The sequence below is a fragment of the Schistocerca piceifrons genome, chromosome 3 (assembly GCF_021461385.2).
Source record: "Schistocerca piceifrons isolate TAMUIC-IGC-003096 chromosome 3, iqSchPice1.1, whole genome shotgun sequence".
NCBI classification, from domain to species: Eukaryota; Metazoa; Arthropoda; class Insecta; order Orthoptera; family Acrididae; genus Schistocerca; species Schistocerca piceifrons.
The window spans coordinates 530853339-530870072 of NC_060140.1; the positions used below are offsets into that span (position 1 = coordinate 530853339).

The following is a 16734-nucleotide window of genomic DNA, read 5'->3' on the forward strand; positions in this document are numbered from 1 at the left end:
TTTGTCCAACTCGGAAATGATGCGGAAGGCTGGTGGGGCAAACGCAGACGGTACTGTGGAAAGAGCGAGCAGTTGTATGGTCGGAATAGAGGTCCCCCATGGGTGAGGAGGGGGTAGGGGCGTTGGGTGGGCTGGAGCTTAAAGTGGCAAGAACAAGAGTTTTTTGTGCACACTGGCCACGCACCCTTCATGGTAGGGCCATAAAACACTGGTGAAACCTGTTGGCAGTCGCACTGTCATAGTACAACATGTCAGGGTGAAGAGACTATGTTCTGAGTGCTCATACCCAAGTGGCCGTGAAACTGGGCCTCCAATCCGGTGGTTTGTTCTGGCGAACTGGATGCATAAAAACGTCTGTTACTGATTGTGAGGAAGGCGAGGCTGTCGTAGCTTGGTAATAGTTGACTGCATGTGCGTTTTGCACCAATGGCGGCGTTCCACATGGCACTACTGTAACTGACGTCATGGGGTGTAGAGGATCAAAGCATGTGTGCAAATTTTGGTCCCTTTGAACTTCGTACAAGTGATTGATCATCACACTATTTAGTAGATCGTCCACTTCACTTCTCATTTGTTGTTGTGCTGTGTGTAATTCAGTGAAACAAAGTCTGAGTCCATTGTTTGAGGTAAATGCATAACACTTGGTCATTGTGGAGTTGCTAAAGTAGAGGTTATCCTTGTCGAAGATCATAGATCATTATCCGTTAGCTGCGAAATAACCGATGGTGGAGGATTGCGTTGGCCTGGTCGTAAGAGCTGGGCCTCCAAATCTTCATAAAGAATGTTTGGTAATGTAGCCATGGTGTCGGACATGAAACCTGTTGATTCTATATGACCGGTGCGGATGTCGCGGAAGACATAGAACTTTTTGTCCGGGGTCACCAATATGGGTGTCTGGATACGGATCATAATATACATAATAAACAGGTCCCAAGTTTCCTATATACACATATATTTTACCATAAAGACTGATACATATGAACACTGCATGAAATACAAAGGCAGACTGAATTAAACATGGCGGCTCATCATAACAGTTAATGTTCCATAGATTGTAATTTGTAGCGCGATGTGACCTATCAACACCACATAGTCATTCTTATGGTGCTGCATACCTGAATGGAATGAGAAGAAACCCTAATACTTGGTACAATGGGAGTACCCTCTTTATTTTCTTACTGTGGTTTGCAGAGTATTGATGAAAATGTAAATGGTAGCACAAAATGGATTAATGAGTCTGTAATAGTCCTTCTAAGCGACGTCTCTGATCTCAGGCTGCACATTTAATACATTTTTGGCACATAGTATTTGAACAATAAAGAAGCAGAATAATTCAACACACATAAATTAATGACATTAAAATTATAGATGACCTGATTGTTGGCACATTGTACACAAATGAGCTGCTGTATACCCGTATACCCTGGAGAGAGATTCTCACTTTCAGATTATTTGCCACACTACTGTGACAAGTTACACCCTGTCAGTATTGTGGAGGGATCCATACAGTGGTGTCACAGTTTTCATGTAAGGCAGCATAATGTTACAGGCACCTATGGTACTGACTGTGCCTCATTGGGGCACAGTACTGTGATGGCTGTTGTCTATAGGGCTGACAGGCTGCATCAGTATTGGTACTTTTTTCATGGTGAATTTGCATCTGAGGCCTTCATATGATGCAAAACAATTTCTTACCACACAGGTCTGTCCTGGGAATGCACCTGCAGTATCAGAAAATTAGGTGAATACAGTGGCCAATTCCTCCATGGACTTTAACTGGATTGAACATGTGAAGGATGGTACAAGTTTCAAGGACTGCAACCCAAACACCAGCAACACAATGTTTTCCTGACCTCCAGAAGACTTGTGTAATGCAGTGGGAGTTGTATTGACAAACCATTTTGGATAGCATGATCCAAGTCGTGGAAGTGATCATGTATTTTTTTACAGGTGAGAACATCACACCCTACATTAATGTTACGAATGCCACTGACAAAGGGACACCAATGCTCTTGACCAGTTTTGCTGCATCCCTCATATCTGTATGGCTGTGTCACTTGAAGACATTATTTCTGTGTCACATATTGTTTTTAGAATGTCAAAGATCCCTGACTAATTGCTTCAAACTTGCTGTGTGGCATACCAGGATTGAAATCAAGGAATGCAGTTACTGAATGAACTATCCAGCATGCCTCACAACCAGTTCCTACAGCTTCATTTCTGCCAGACTCTCTCTTCTACTAGCCAGATTTCACAAAAGATACAGAAGCAGAAGCTAGCACTCCTGGGAGAAATGATGTCACAAACAAACAGGCTTAGCTGAACCACAGAGTTGATTCTAGGGTGAATCTGTGCACTGTATTGAAAAATATATTACACATTCCAACACTGATACATCTTCATTAGGATACATCCCTTGGTGGTGATGTTTATGGAAGGCTGTGAAAGCACTAGTGAGATTGATAGTACTGAGGTCACTGTTAACTACTAAAGCTGACAAAACAACAGCACTAAGATTTTTCAAAAAAGACAAATGTGTATGGAATGGAGAAGTAGGAAGAAGTGTGGGTGGAGTATTTGCACTGTGGTTCAGATTCAATCTGTCTAGGAGAATGCTTGTCCAGTATTCACAATAACAGGCTAGGACTTGCATTTGGGACCTTGTGCTGCAAATCAGACTCAAATGTCAAAATGGCCAAATACAGAATTAGTTAATAATATTGTATACCTATATCTACATATATTGCAAAGTACTGTAAATGCCTCACAGAGGGTACTTAGCATTTTACAACATGTTAGGGTTCCTTCCCATTACAGCCACAAATGGAGTGCAGGAAAAATAACTGCTTACATCCCTCTGTCTGTGTTGTAATTAGCCCAATTTTATCTCCACAGACAGTATGGTAGTGATACCAACATCGCGTTACAAATTACAATCTTTGGAACATTAACTGTTATGATGAGCCATCATGTTTAATTCAGTCTGCCTTTGTATTTTATGCAGTGTTCATATGTATCAGTCTTTATGGTAAAGTACATGTGTAAAAAGGAAACTTGGGAACTGTTTATTATGTATATTACGATCCGTATCCAGACTCCCATATTGGTGACCCGGACAAAAAGTTCTATGTCTTCCGCGACTTCCGCACCGGTCATATACAATAAGCGACTTCCGCACCGGTCATATACAATCAACAGGTTTCACGTCCAACAGCATGGCTACATCACCAAACATTCTTTACAAAGATTTGGAGGCCCAGTTCTTACCACCAGGCCAACACAATCCTCCGCCATTGGTTATTTCGCAGCTAACGGACAATGATCTATGATCTTCGACACGGATAACCTCTACTTTAGCAACTCCACAATGACCGAGTGTTATCATGCGCCACAATCTTCAGTGTGATTGACTGAAAACGTGCTTATCACCAGATCCCCATAGCACCAGAAGAAATTCCAAAGACTGCGATCATCACGCCTCTCGGTTTGTTCCAGTACAACTTCATGCCATTCGGTTTAATGAATGCGGCACAAATGTGGCAATGTTTCACTGACTCAATCTTATGATGATTCGAGTTCTGCTTCACATACCTGGATGACATACTCATTTTCACCAAATGAACTGAAGACCACGAAGATCATTTATCTCAGGTCCTCCAGACTTTGACATCCAATGGTGTCGAGGTCAACAAAGAAAAATACCAATTGCGTCAGCCTTCTGTGACATTTCTGGGTTACACTGTCTCTGCAGACGGACTACAGCCTCCCAAATCCCATGTGCAAGCTATCACGTCATTGCCACCCCCAGCTATGTACAAAGAACTCAGACATTTCCTAGTACTATAAATTACTACCGCCGTCATCTACCTTCTGCCACTGCCATGCAGGCCCCGGTTACGGACTCACTCTCTGGCAAACAAACTTCAGGCGTTAAAACAGTCCGTTGGACTGAACCCATGCTAAGGGCTTTCAGGGATCTTAAAACAGTTTTAGCTCACGCAGTCGTACTTGCCCACCCTGATCCGTCTGCTGATTTGTTCATCACTACGGATGCCAGTGACGTCACGGTCTGGGCAGTATTACAACATAGCAAAGGCGACACAGTTTCACCACTTCATTTCTTCTCCAAAAAACCGTCTACTGCACAGAAGAAATATTCTGCTTTTGATACAGAGCTTCTGGTGGTGTATGAGGCTGTCAAATATTTCTGCACTGACATTGAGAGCCAACCTTTCTTCATTCTTATTGATCAAAAACCACTGGTGGATGCCTTCTGCAACCCGCCAGAGGATCCTCCTCCCTGATGCTTCCGCCACTTCGACCTGGTCTCTCAATTTACTACCGACACACGTTACATCAAAGGTGCAGAGAACATCCCAGCTGATTTCCTGTCGTGGATCAATGCCATTTCAAGTACCATCAATTTATCTGACTTTGCTGCTCTACAGGCTTCAGACAAGGACACTCAGGATCTGCTCATGGACCCGTAGTCTTTGCTCGTGTTTACCAAGGCTAAGTTACCTGGCATTTCAGATGAAGTGTGGTGCGACTCTTCTACGGGCATTCTGCAGCCTTTGCTCCCACCCACGCTGTGCTGACAGGTTTTCGACACTTTGCATAATCTCGCCCACCCCGGAGTCCAAGCCACCACTCGCCTCGTCACACCTCTCCACCACTCGACAAGTTTGACATCCCTAAGGGATGTTTTGTCATGTACATACATACCTTATCAGTCCCTGTCCATAATAGACTGAATGTCTCGTTGGGTGGAAGCCGTACCCTTACCCAACAAGACAGCAGAAACTGTGGCCAAAGGATTCGTGTCATCATGGATCACTAGATTCCACTGCTCGTCCACCATCACAATTGACCAGGGTCAACAGTTCGAATCTGCACTTTCCACGATTCTCTGTAAGCCTACCACCTGTAAAGCAACAGGTTGGTGGAACGATGGCACCGCACCTTTAAAACTGCACTTAGGTGCCACAACTGTCTTTGGTCCAAGGCACTTCCTTGTGTGTTGCTGGGCCTATGTTCTACATTTAAATCAAATTTACATGGGACAATTTCCAAATTCGTTTTCGGCAAAAACCCGGTGTTACCTGGGGAACTAATTCTCCCCCAAGGTCCCGGGGATTCCCCCTCTTTCCCAGACTTTATCGGAAGGATGCGTGCACACTTTAGAAACACCTGGCTACACCCACCTGTCAGCCATTCCCCACCTGACACTTAACTGCCGATCACACTTAGCTCTTGCTCACACATCATGCTCAAGGACAACTGTGTCAGACAATCCTCACAACCCCCTTGCCTTGGCCCCTTCAAAGTACTCCAGAGGGGTGAGATGACATTTGACATTATGATAAAAGATTGCCCGCAGACCGTTCCTCTTAACAGGCTCAAGCCTGCCTTCATAGACTCTGACACCCCTCTGCTGTCCCAATCGTTCCTCAGGCAAGTCATCATCATCCCCATTCACAGGTTTTGAATACGTTTCAGGTACTAGAGATGCGAACACCCGCTCATTCGCTTTTGCGATGCAACATACCACCTGACCGCATCGTCGATGTGTTGATTATGGTGTCAGATAATCATGTGCTTGTACTGCTTACCGACAGCACAGACCTGACCATCACTGTGGAACTCAATGTCAAGATAATACACAGCTAGCCCCTCCCACCAGAGTGCGAAGCATCATCTGTTTGAGCTTTCATTTCTTCAGACGCCTCAGTATGCATTCATGGAAGTCATGCTCACATGCCACCTCCTCTCCCATACCGCTACTCCTGAGTTGGATGACATATCATCCCCCCCCCCCCCCTTGGTTTTTGAATTACGAGTTGGACCGGTGGCCACCTGCTGCACCTTCGCTCGCTGACCTGATGGAAATGGAGCTTCCGGTCGTGCACATGCCATCTCACATCACTCACACCAATGATGACACCCACATGATCCCCACCCCCCCCCCTCCCTCAGGACTCCTAGGCTGTACTCTGTACTGTGGGTGGGTGTGGGGAAGGGGGGAGGGGGGGTCATCGATAGGTCAGATCAACCACACAAACTACAATCTTTGGAACATTAACTGCTTTGATGAGCCACCATGTTTAATTCAGTCTGCCTTTGTACTTCATGCATTGTTCATGTGTATATGTCTTCATGTTAAAATATAGGTGTATATAGGAAACATGGGAGCTGTTTATTACGTATATTACAATCCGTATCCAGACTCCCATAACTACTTATATGCTTCTGTGTGCACTCTAATTAGTGTAACCTTATCTTATTGGTCTGTAGGTGAGCTATACATAGGAGGTTGTAGTATATTACTGAGTAATACTGGCTCTTGAAATACTTTAAGTAGATTTTCATGGAATAGCATCTGCTGCTTCAGTTTTTCTGCATTTCCATAGCATTCTCCCATGGTTCAAATAAACCTGTGACCATTTGTACTGCTCTTCTTTGTGTATATTCAGTATTCCCTGTCAATCTTATGTGGTACTGAGTCTCCATAATTGACCAATTTTCTAGGGTAAGTAACATGAGTGTTTTGCAAAGTCATCTCCTTTCTAACTCATTGCTTTTTCTCATTTTCCTATCAATGAAGAAGATTGCCATTGCTTTACCTATGACTGAGCCTACATGGTCACTCATTTCTTGTCCTCACAAATGATTCCACCCAATAATTTGCATGAGTTGACTGATTGCAACAGTGATTTGTTGATACTGTTGTCAAAGGATACTGTGGTTTTAATTTTTTGTGAAGTGTATAAATTTAGATTTTAGACTATTTAAAGCAAGTTGCTAATCTTAATACCACTTAAAAATCTTGCCATAATCTGAATGGATTGTATACAGTTTTTTGTAGTGCTTCACTTGGAAAACTGAATCATTTGCTAAAAGTCTAATGTAACTATTAATATTGTCTGCCTGGTCATTGATATGCAATATGAACACCAAGTGCCCAACACACTTCACAGAGCACATCTACAGCTACTTCTACATCTGTACTTATATCTAGGAAAAAGATAATAATCTGCATCTTTCTCACCAAGCAACCATCAATTCATTCACAAATTTTGTTTCGTAGCCGATATGACTGTATTTTTGTCCATGTGCTATGGTGTGGTCAAATTTTAATTGGTTAGCTTCAGGTGTCATGGATAATTTGCACGATAAAACATAATGATGTGTAACCAGTCGTTTTACATTCACATCACAAATTAATTTGTAAATATGGCTACATGCCATGATGAAACACCCTTTTTTATTTCGTGAATGGTTCCAGATACCAAAACAAGGTTTCCACCAAGTGATAGTATGCTAAGGAGCATTTATTTTGGTGTGTGACAAAGAGTCTTAATTCTTGTATCAATGTAGGTATTGAATGAAGCATGATTTTTTAACTGAAAAGACTAGTACAATGACATAATTCTTGCTAACATTGAGGTTGAAACTCTTTGCCAAAGAATCTGAGAAATATTTTTAAATTGGAAGATAAGTCAGCTGGAACCAGCTGTTGTGTTGTAAACATGTTCATGTCAGGCTTCTTCAATCACTCAAACCTTTCAACAGTTTACTTTCTGCGTTTTGGAACTAACAGGAACTGTGTTCTCTACTGGCAGGTGATTTCAGCTTCAACACTTCTTGCACGCAGACATGTTCATCAGTGAGGAGTTTTACGGCATAAAGTCAGTGCCAGCACACCAGTCAGGAATGAAAGAGAAGAGAAGGCTGCGAGGAGAGGTCAGCCAATCGCACCATGTCCGACTTCCCCCCATGAGAACAACATGACAGCAGTGGCACCTGAGTGAAGACAACATAAGCAGTGTGCCTGACTGGTGGCAGTCCACTTTGATACCATCTTCAACACTGACCACTTCATTGCCGACGCATTGTAGCCTTTATCATTAGCAATCACTACGTAGCACAAAACACTTGCTTGCTATAACACAAACTAATGTTACCCTCTGAGAGGATTTATAATTTTCACTGTGCATGTGTCTAATGGATGAAGGTATCAGAATATAATTTTGAATATATTGCAATTTAATAGAAAACTAAACAGGCTTAAATTTGAGGTTTCATGAAAGTAAAAAAGTTCTTACAAATAGAACAATAACTGGTCGCCAGCAATCTAAATTGTGAGGATCAGTAATTACCATTAATGCACAAACCAGTAGTCATAGAAAGCAAAATTACAGCCAATGCATCATAATAATAGATACAATCATGATCATTACATGACTCAGTATTGAGTCGTTACTGCAAGAAGCACTGAACTAAAATTGGACTACAATTACACTGTTTATACTCCCATTTATAGCAATTTATCTTATTTCTTTAGTAGCAATAATATTTCAATTATCTTTCTCATATGAGAAGAATATGGTGAGGACCCACAAACTGATAATGTCTCACTGGTTGAATAGCCAACTAGTAGTCAACTAGTAGTAAGATTCAATTCAATTAAATTTAATTCTTAGCCTCACTTGGAATAGTTTACATTTTCATGTTCCAAAGCAAATTGATCTCGAAAAATCATTCATAATAGCAGTCTAAGATAAATTATGTTTCAAATGAGTTTAACTTATGTGTCTTTTTCATCACCTGTGAAGGAAGTATTTTAGACAGCAACATTTACACAGTCTGGCACTGAAGTTTTGCACATTTAATACACAGAAATAAATTAATAGTTTGTTTGAAACAGGATACTCGGTTTTCTGAACACGTAGGAGGCGATCCTGCATAGGTTCATGATTAGGATAAAATATGTGATCCTAAACACAGGTTTATAACACTTGCATTGTTATTAAATCACTCACACAAATTAATTGATCCATGCTCTGATACATTTCTGTATGCACGAAGTTAGCGGTGCAGTGGCAACGTAGTGGTGGTAAGCGATGTGGTGGCTAACTGTACTCACGGCTCTTGATGTTTGAATGCTCTTTACAATTTCTTCTTGGCAATGGATTTTTAACATGTTAGAGCCATTCCTTATTGCCAAGAGTACCATGCAACAGCCAAATCCACACCCAAGGCAAAATTCCTTGCAAAACGGTTTCCAAATGCTTCCCTTGGCACCCTCGATGTGGACTGTGCAATGGCTAACCACTGACTGCATACTGTTCCCACCAAGGAGCCACCCAGTCTGACCACTGAAACCACCTTTTACATCACTCCAAGCCACTTACAATGTTTTCTTTATAAACATACATATATTTACAAACTCTAACTCTGGGGTCTTCCCCATCCATTTCACTCTGCATGGTTGCAGTTAATGCGTTCAACAATGCTGTATGTTTCAATTAGGCAAAACCCACTGCAGAAGTACATTTTTATACAAGAGTTTGAATTGTTTATATTGATTGTTCCCAGGTACATATATTTGCTACGCAGTTACAAACATCATAAATAAAGCTGTTTCACCCCGAAGCATACTGTTAAATGAAGACAGGACTTTTTCAGTCTTCTCAGAATTACAAAAAAAAAAAAGTGTTGAATCATTTAACTGTGTGAAATAAGACTGCTTGTCCGCGTTTTGTTCAAACATAACACACAAACACTTCTTTGAGAACCTTTGAAATTCACATTGGATGTACAAAGTTTCAGAGTGCAACAGGTAGTGGACATACAAAGTTTTGGAACAGAATGTAAATTTCAGTTTTTAGTATCCACAGGCCATGAGAAGTCACGGACATAATTCTATTACCACATTTCAAAGAATGCTAGAAAGATGTTGGAACGTGTGATATCTCTCTCGATTTTCGATTTTTTTGGACATGTCGAATTTTGGAACTGACCGCATCATATATGGCATACACAAGGTGTAAAAGGACAATCCACTGGCGGAGCTGTAAGATGGTTCATGGGAAAAGGTGTGGCCGCACGATGGTAGTTAACAGGATTTGAACGCAGGATGGTAGTTGGAGCTAGATGCACGGGACATTCCATTTCGGAAATTGGTAGGGATTTAATATTCTGGGATCCACAGCATCAAGAGTATGCCGAGGACACCAAATTTCAGGCATTACCTCTCACCACAGACAACGCAGTGGCCAACTGCCTTCGCTTAGCGACTCAGAGCAGAGGCGTTTGCGTAGAGTTGCCAGTGCTAACAGATGAGCAACAGTGCGTGAAATAACGGCAGCATAGAAATGTGGGATGTATGACAAACATATCCGTTGCGACAAAGTGGCGAAATTTGGCGTTAATGGGCTGTGGTAGCAAACGACTGAAGCCAAGGCTGTTGCTAACAGCACATCAAGTGCAGTGCCTCTCCGCGGCTCGTGACCATCTCGGTTGGACCCCAGATGACTGGAAAATCATTGCCTGGTCAGATGTGTTCCAATTTCAGCTAGTAAGAGTTGGTGTTGCATACACCCCATGAACCCATGGACCTGAAAAATTTCCATAACAAATAATAATAAAAATGTTCCTAATATCTTTAAAATAACTGAAACTGGCTTGGATCAAATACTTGAAATTAAGTCAATGCACTGAACTTTAATTGAACTGAATTACATTGACATAATGCTGTATTAAAAATTCTTTATGTTATCCAGCTAAATATCAGTATCTGCAGAAAGTGAAGTGGTGAGTGAACTTGTTGAACATACACTTAATTTGAGTACGCTGCATTGAAAGAGATAATCTGCTGCTGTAGAAAAGAAAGGTCAACTCTAGGTATGACAACAACTGACCAGAGTGAGCAAATGATATATTACTTTGAGCCACACATGTTTTTGAATTTCGAAGTAATTTATTTCCATCTGGAAGTCATCCAGACAATGACCAAGTAACACACTGAAGCACCAAAAAACCTGGTATAGGCATGCGTATTCAAATAGAGAGATGTGTAAGCAGGCAGAATGATGCACTTTGGTCGGCAATGCCTATATAAGACAACAAGGGTCTGGGCAGTTGTTAGACCAGTTACTGCTGCTACAGAGGCAGGTTGTGAAGATTTAAGTGAGTTTGAACATGATGTTATAGTCGGCGCATGAGTGATGGGACACAGCATCTCCAAGATAGTGATGAAGTGGGGATTTTCCTGTACAACCATTTCACTAATGTATTGTGAATATCAGGAATCCAGTAAACCATCAAATCTCTGACATCACTGCGGCCAGGAAAACATCCTGCAGGAACGTGACCAATGATGACTGGAGAGAATCATTCAAAGTGACAGAAGTGCAACCCTTCCACAAACTGCCGCAGATTTCAATGCTGGACCATCATCAAGTGTTGGCATGCAAGCAATTCAACGAAACATCATCGATATGGCCTTTCGAAACGGAAGGCCTACTTATGTACTCTCGATGCCTTGCCTGGGCCCATCAACACTGGCGTTGGACTGTTGGTGACTGTAAACATGTTGCCTGGTCGGACGAGTCTCGTTTCAAATTGCATCGAGCAGTTGGATGTGTACAGGTATGGAGATGACCTCATGAATTCATGGACCCTGCATGTCAGCAAGGAATTATTCAAGTTTGTGGAAGGTCTGTAATGGTGTGGGGCGTGTGCAGTTAGAGTGATATGGGACCCCTGATAGGTCTAGATATGACCCTCACAGGTGACACGTATGTAAGCATACTGTCCGATTACCTGCTTCCATTCCTGTCCATTGTGCATTCCGACGGACTTGGGAAATTCCATCAAGACAATGCGACACCCCACACGTCCAGAGCCGCTACAGAGTGGCTCCAGGAACACTCTTCTGAGTTTAAACACTCCCACTTGCCACGAAACTCCCCAGACATGAATATTGCTGAACATATCTGAGATGCCTTGAAACGTGCTGCTCAGAAGAGATCTCCATCTGACTGTACTCTTACTGATTTATGAACAGACCTGCAGGATTCATGGTGTCAATTCCCTCCAGCACTACTTCAGGCATTAGTTGAGTCCATGCCATGTCGTGTTGCAGCACTTCTGCGTGCTCGCGGGGGCCCTACACGATATTAGGCAGGTGTACCAGTTTCTTTGGCTCTTCATTGTAGTACAACTGAGCTAAATTGGCACAGTGTGTGCCTTTAAGAATCCTTACATATTGTTGCAACGTCTGGAGCTCAGGGAATGTAATATGTCAGAATGACCAAGACGTATGGTTTGGTTGAGAGGGGTGACTCTTGCCAATGTGCAAAAAACACAAGCAAGTGTGTCATTGACATTATTGCATCGAAGATAAACAGCCAGCCTTTCGCTGATTCCGGTGATGGCACAGCATGGCATGTGTGCGTGGGTCAGCGCCAGTGCCAATGCCGGAATCTGCTGCATCGCATCTGGGAGACCAGCCTTGTGAATGTAGCACTCTTCACGCCATGGCAAAGTGACACGGCTGACTGCTACTCAAGCACAACTCGTGAACGCCTTGCAGAGTGCCAAAGGGAAACAGCCTTCCGGCGTCGTTGTAGTGAGCCATAAGTTTGTCTCACAGGGAGTAAGATTCGTTAGAGTCGTACTTGATGGCTCATGCGAAGGCTGCCTTGAGGGCTCTGTCGTCTGCCACGAGGCTGCCCGGCCAGGAGCTGTGTCTGTTTCCGTGATAGGTCCGGTGCTATTTTTCTTGTGAGGCCTAGTCGGGTTCTCTTTATGCTAAATGCACTGGTCAATGAGGAGTCACGTATGGCGACTTACGTCACAGCCTACACGGCGGGAAACTCTGAGACAATGCCAGTTAACCTTCAAACCAAACCGCCGACCGACTTGCAATTGTAAAGAAACTGCATGGTAAAATAAAAATATAAATTTAAAAAATTATTCTCGCACAAATTATAGTTTCATTGGTCAGCTTCATGATGAACTGCCTGCCGTTGCGTTGATAGCCATATTTATTGTGATATTTTAGGATTAAATAAACTACAGCAAGAATTTCGGAAAGTTTGCGGTGAAAAATAGAGGTTGCTACGAATTTACTTTGGTGCACGTTACGCCATATGTTGCTGTGTATGAAATATACCTAACATATTCAATTTTTCTACGATCTTTGAAGGATATCGCTATCTATTACCAGTCTCGAGAAATTGATTGTATATAAAGCGCTTCGTCCCGAACTCGCGCCAGCGAAAAAGCCAGAATGAAATATTCACAAAGTTCTTCTTACCTCTTCTTACCTCTTAAACGACTCCAGAGAACGAAACAAGTTTTTGGCAAGTGATAGTACGCAAAGAGGAGAGTATTTAGCCATATTATTAGCCTAAAATTCGGAACTTCCATATCTATCGCGATATTCAAGCGACTACAAATTCTTTCAATGAAATGATGTATTTAATTTCGGTCGATAGCTGGTGAAACGAGAATAACTGTGAGTTTGGAACAATATACATGAAGAAATTACAGCTTACTTTTATATCAAAAACTGTCATTTTCATAAACTATTGGCTTGCTTACATCAGATGCTGCTTTATGATTCAGTCGTATTTGCAACTGCATTACGATGTTAATGAGACGAATATTTATAAACTCAGCTATATTTTGGTGAAGGAAACCGATTAATATGGAAACAAAGAGTGTTATGTACTACTCAAAACTCGTCACTGATAACGTTTCTCTGAAGAAAAATGAAGTGATGATAAGTCAGGGGTAAATAAAACGCTAATTCTGTCGAAATTTCGGTGATTCCTGTGCCTCAGTGTATTTTTAACACTCTCTGTACCAGGCCTATTTTATGCACCCGTCCCTAGAAACCGGGCAATTTTACCAATATTAAAGAAATTACTGCATCAAATCTACTGTTTGGATTGTGGCAAATTTGGTACCATCTTGAAGCTGCACATTTCTACTTTAATTCTGAGTGAAAGAAACTACTTTACAATGCACAGCTTTAAGGTACAGTTATAGAAATCACTTAGATGTTTTAAGAATTTAGAAAAAGTCATACGAATAAGGGAATACAATTGTGATTTATTTTTAACCAAAATTGTGGCACTACATTACATGTTTCTGATAGTATACAGTATTACATATAAATTTCACACAGAATCATATTGTTTTTTAGTGTGGAAAATTTTAAAGCAAGGTTCCAGGCAGAGTGCAACGCCACACTGTTCACATTCGTATCGTGTCTCTTTGCGAGAAGCCTTGCCACTCTGTTTCTTGCTCCTGGAACTGCACACGTGACACACACGAGCAGCATACTTCTTAGTAGTTGCAGGTATGTGCTGCAAAAAATGTCTCTTTGTTAGCCGACCTACAGTTCCTTCATTTCTTGGAATGAATTCAAGTGTGTCGTCTTCAACAAGCTGAACTGCAAGCACTGTTATAAAGTCTGTTATTGTAATTTTCTTCCTGTGCACTGCATTGTACAGCCAAAATGCATTTGATACTCCCATAAGCAGCAAATGGAAATATAATTTTCGCCACCATTTCACAGTTCTGTGCTGGAACGGATTGTACTGCAGGCGTTGGTCTCCAATATCCACTCCAATTTTATTGAGGTTGTAATCAAGTACCTGAAGTGGTTTCAATACTACAGACCCATTTCTCTTAGTATGCGTACCAAATGTTGCTTGATGCCTTGTAGACAATGTATACACATCTCTCTTATCTTTCCACTTCATTGCCAATACATTATCTTTACGCCGAAAAGACATTTCGCCCTTTTTCAGCTTAGCAGATACTAAATCTTTAGGCAATCCTTTCCTGGATTTGTTCACAGTACCAACAGCTCCAGTGCCTTTCTCTGCCAGTTGCTGAAATAGCTCTGGACTGGAATAAAATCGATCTAAATACACAGTGTGGCCTTTGTTCAGCAAGCTGCTGTCAGACAACAATCGCAAAATAACCGCAGACGAAGAATTGTCAACAATATGCTTACCAGCATAAACTTCAAAATTTACAACATAGCCACTACTGGCTTCAGCAACAGCATATACTTTCAGTCCATACTTATGAGGCTTATTTTGCATGTAAACACGGAAACTCACACGACCTCGAAATGGGCAAATTCCTTCATCAATTGTCACTTTTTCTGAGGGACGATATGCCTGGATACATCGCTCCTTCAAATTATTATAATATGGCAAAACTTTGTAAAGTGGATGAAATCCATCTTCGCCTGGTTTTTTCTGATTTGAATTGTCAACAAGATGCAAGCATGACAGTATCTGAGTGAAACGCAAACGGCTCATGACATGGGGACAAAAGTTACAACTAAGAACAGGATTAGTGCTCCAATGGTCCGCAATTTTGGGCTTTTTCGAAACACACATGTGGAAAATAATACCCAAGAAACGCCTCATCTCACTTATAGTCACTGGCTTCCACGAACTCAAAACTGAATGGGGCTTCAGATTATTTCCTCTTCTTTTCTTCTGTATTGTCTGTGATGCATACAAATTTGTCTGTCTCTTGAGTTCATTTACGTCACTGTCAGTAAGGAACACTTTACTGCAATCCAGTACAGAACTCGACTCATCAATATCCACTAGTATCTGCCTGGGTGTCGTGTTGACAGGCAGAGGTCGGTAGGTGTCAACTGCAGTCCACTCACTGTCTTTCGGATACGGCACAGCTGCTGGATTTGAAGCAACACCTTCAACATCATTCTCGTCTTCATCTGAAGACAAACTGTCATCAATCTCGTCTTCTAAAAAGAATATCACATTATGTGTAACTACATACATCGTTTACACATGTTCAACAGATATGTGCGTACTGCACAATTACGTGGAAAATTCGGAAATACGTACCTTCAAACACACCATTGCATTCAGAATCGTCTGAATCACTCTCTACATTATCCAGAGTGTCGCTATGATTGATCAAATCCGCAATTTCTGCGTCTGATAAACCGCGCCGAAACATGATGACAAACAACTGAATGATATACAGACTGAGAACGCAAAGATAAGTTTTAACATGAATTACAGCGCTGCCGTGACATCTATGGACGCATTTTGTTAATAAACATCTGAAAAACGTATAGCGCTGGCCAAACCCGTAGAAATAACGTTGCAGTGTTTTGAATGAAATTAAATGTAGCGGCCCGTAAATTTTACGGGCTTGGTGATTTTCGCGCGATCCCAGGCCCGTAAATTTTACGGGCTTGGCGCTTAGAGTGTTAATAATGAATTAAATATAGGCAACGGTTTTTATTTCTGTAACTCAGCAATTCAAGAAATACACTCCTGGAAATTGAAATAAGAACACCGTGAATTCATTGTCCCAGGAAGGGGAAACTTTATTGACACATTCCTGGGGTCAGATACATCACATGATCACACTGACAGAACCACAGGCACACAGACACAGGCAACAGAGCATGCACAACGTCGGCACTAGTACAGTGTATATCAACCTTTCGCAGCAATGCAGGCTGCTATTCTCCCATGGAGACGATCGTAGAGATGCTGGATGTAGTCCTGTGGAACGGCTTGCCATGCCATTTCCACCTGGCGCCTCAGTTGGACCAGCGTTCGTGCTGGACGTGCAGACCGCGTGAGACGACACTTCATCCAGTCCCAAACATGCTCAATGGGGGACAGATCCGGAGATCTTGCTGGCCAGGGTAGTTGACTTACACCTTCTAGAGCACGTTGGGTGGCACGGGATACATGCGGACGTGCATTGTCCTGTTGGAACAGCAAGTTCCCTTGCCGGTCTAGGAATGGTAGAACGATGGGTTCGATGACGGTTTGGATGTACCGTGCACTATTCAGTGTCCCCTCGACGATCACCAGTGGTGTACGGCCAGTGTAGGAGATCGCTCCCCACATCATGATGCCGGGTGTT

The 16734-nt window shown here is 42.1% G+C and overlaps 1 protein-coding gene across 1 annotated transcript; it reads right to left on the reverse strand.

Annotated features, from left to right (window-relative positions):
* Positions 1–13973: 13973 nt before the first annotated feature.
* On the reverse strand, positions 13974–15626 carry LOC124788803 (piggyBac transposable element-derived protein 4-like). Its single transcript, XM_047256085.1, has one exon. It carries the CDS (start codon positions 15624–15626, stop codon positions 13974–13976), a length of 1653 nt encoding a protein of 550 aa, XP_047112041.1.
* Positions 15627–16734: the final 1108 nt, after the last annotated feature.

Bases quoted from the DNA above. Each gene is read 5' to 3' on its own strand.
- LOC124788803 (XM_047256085.1), bottom strand. From the start codon at position 15,626: ATGTATGTAGTTACACATAATGTGATATTCTTTTTAGAAGACGAGATT.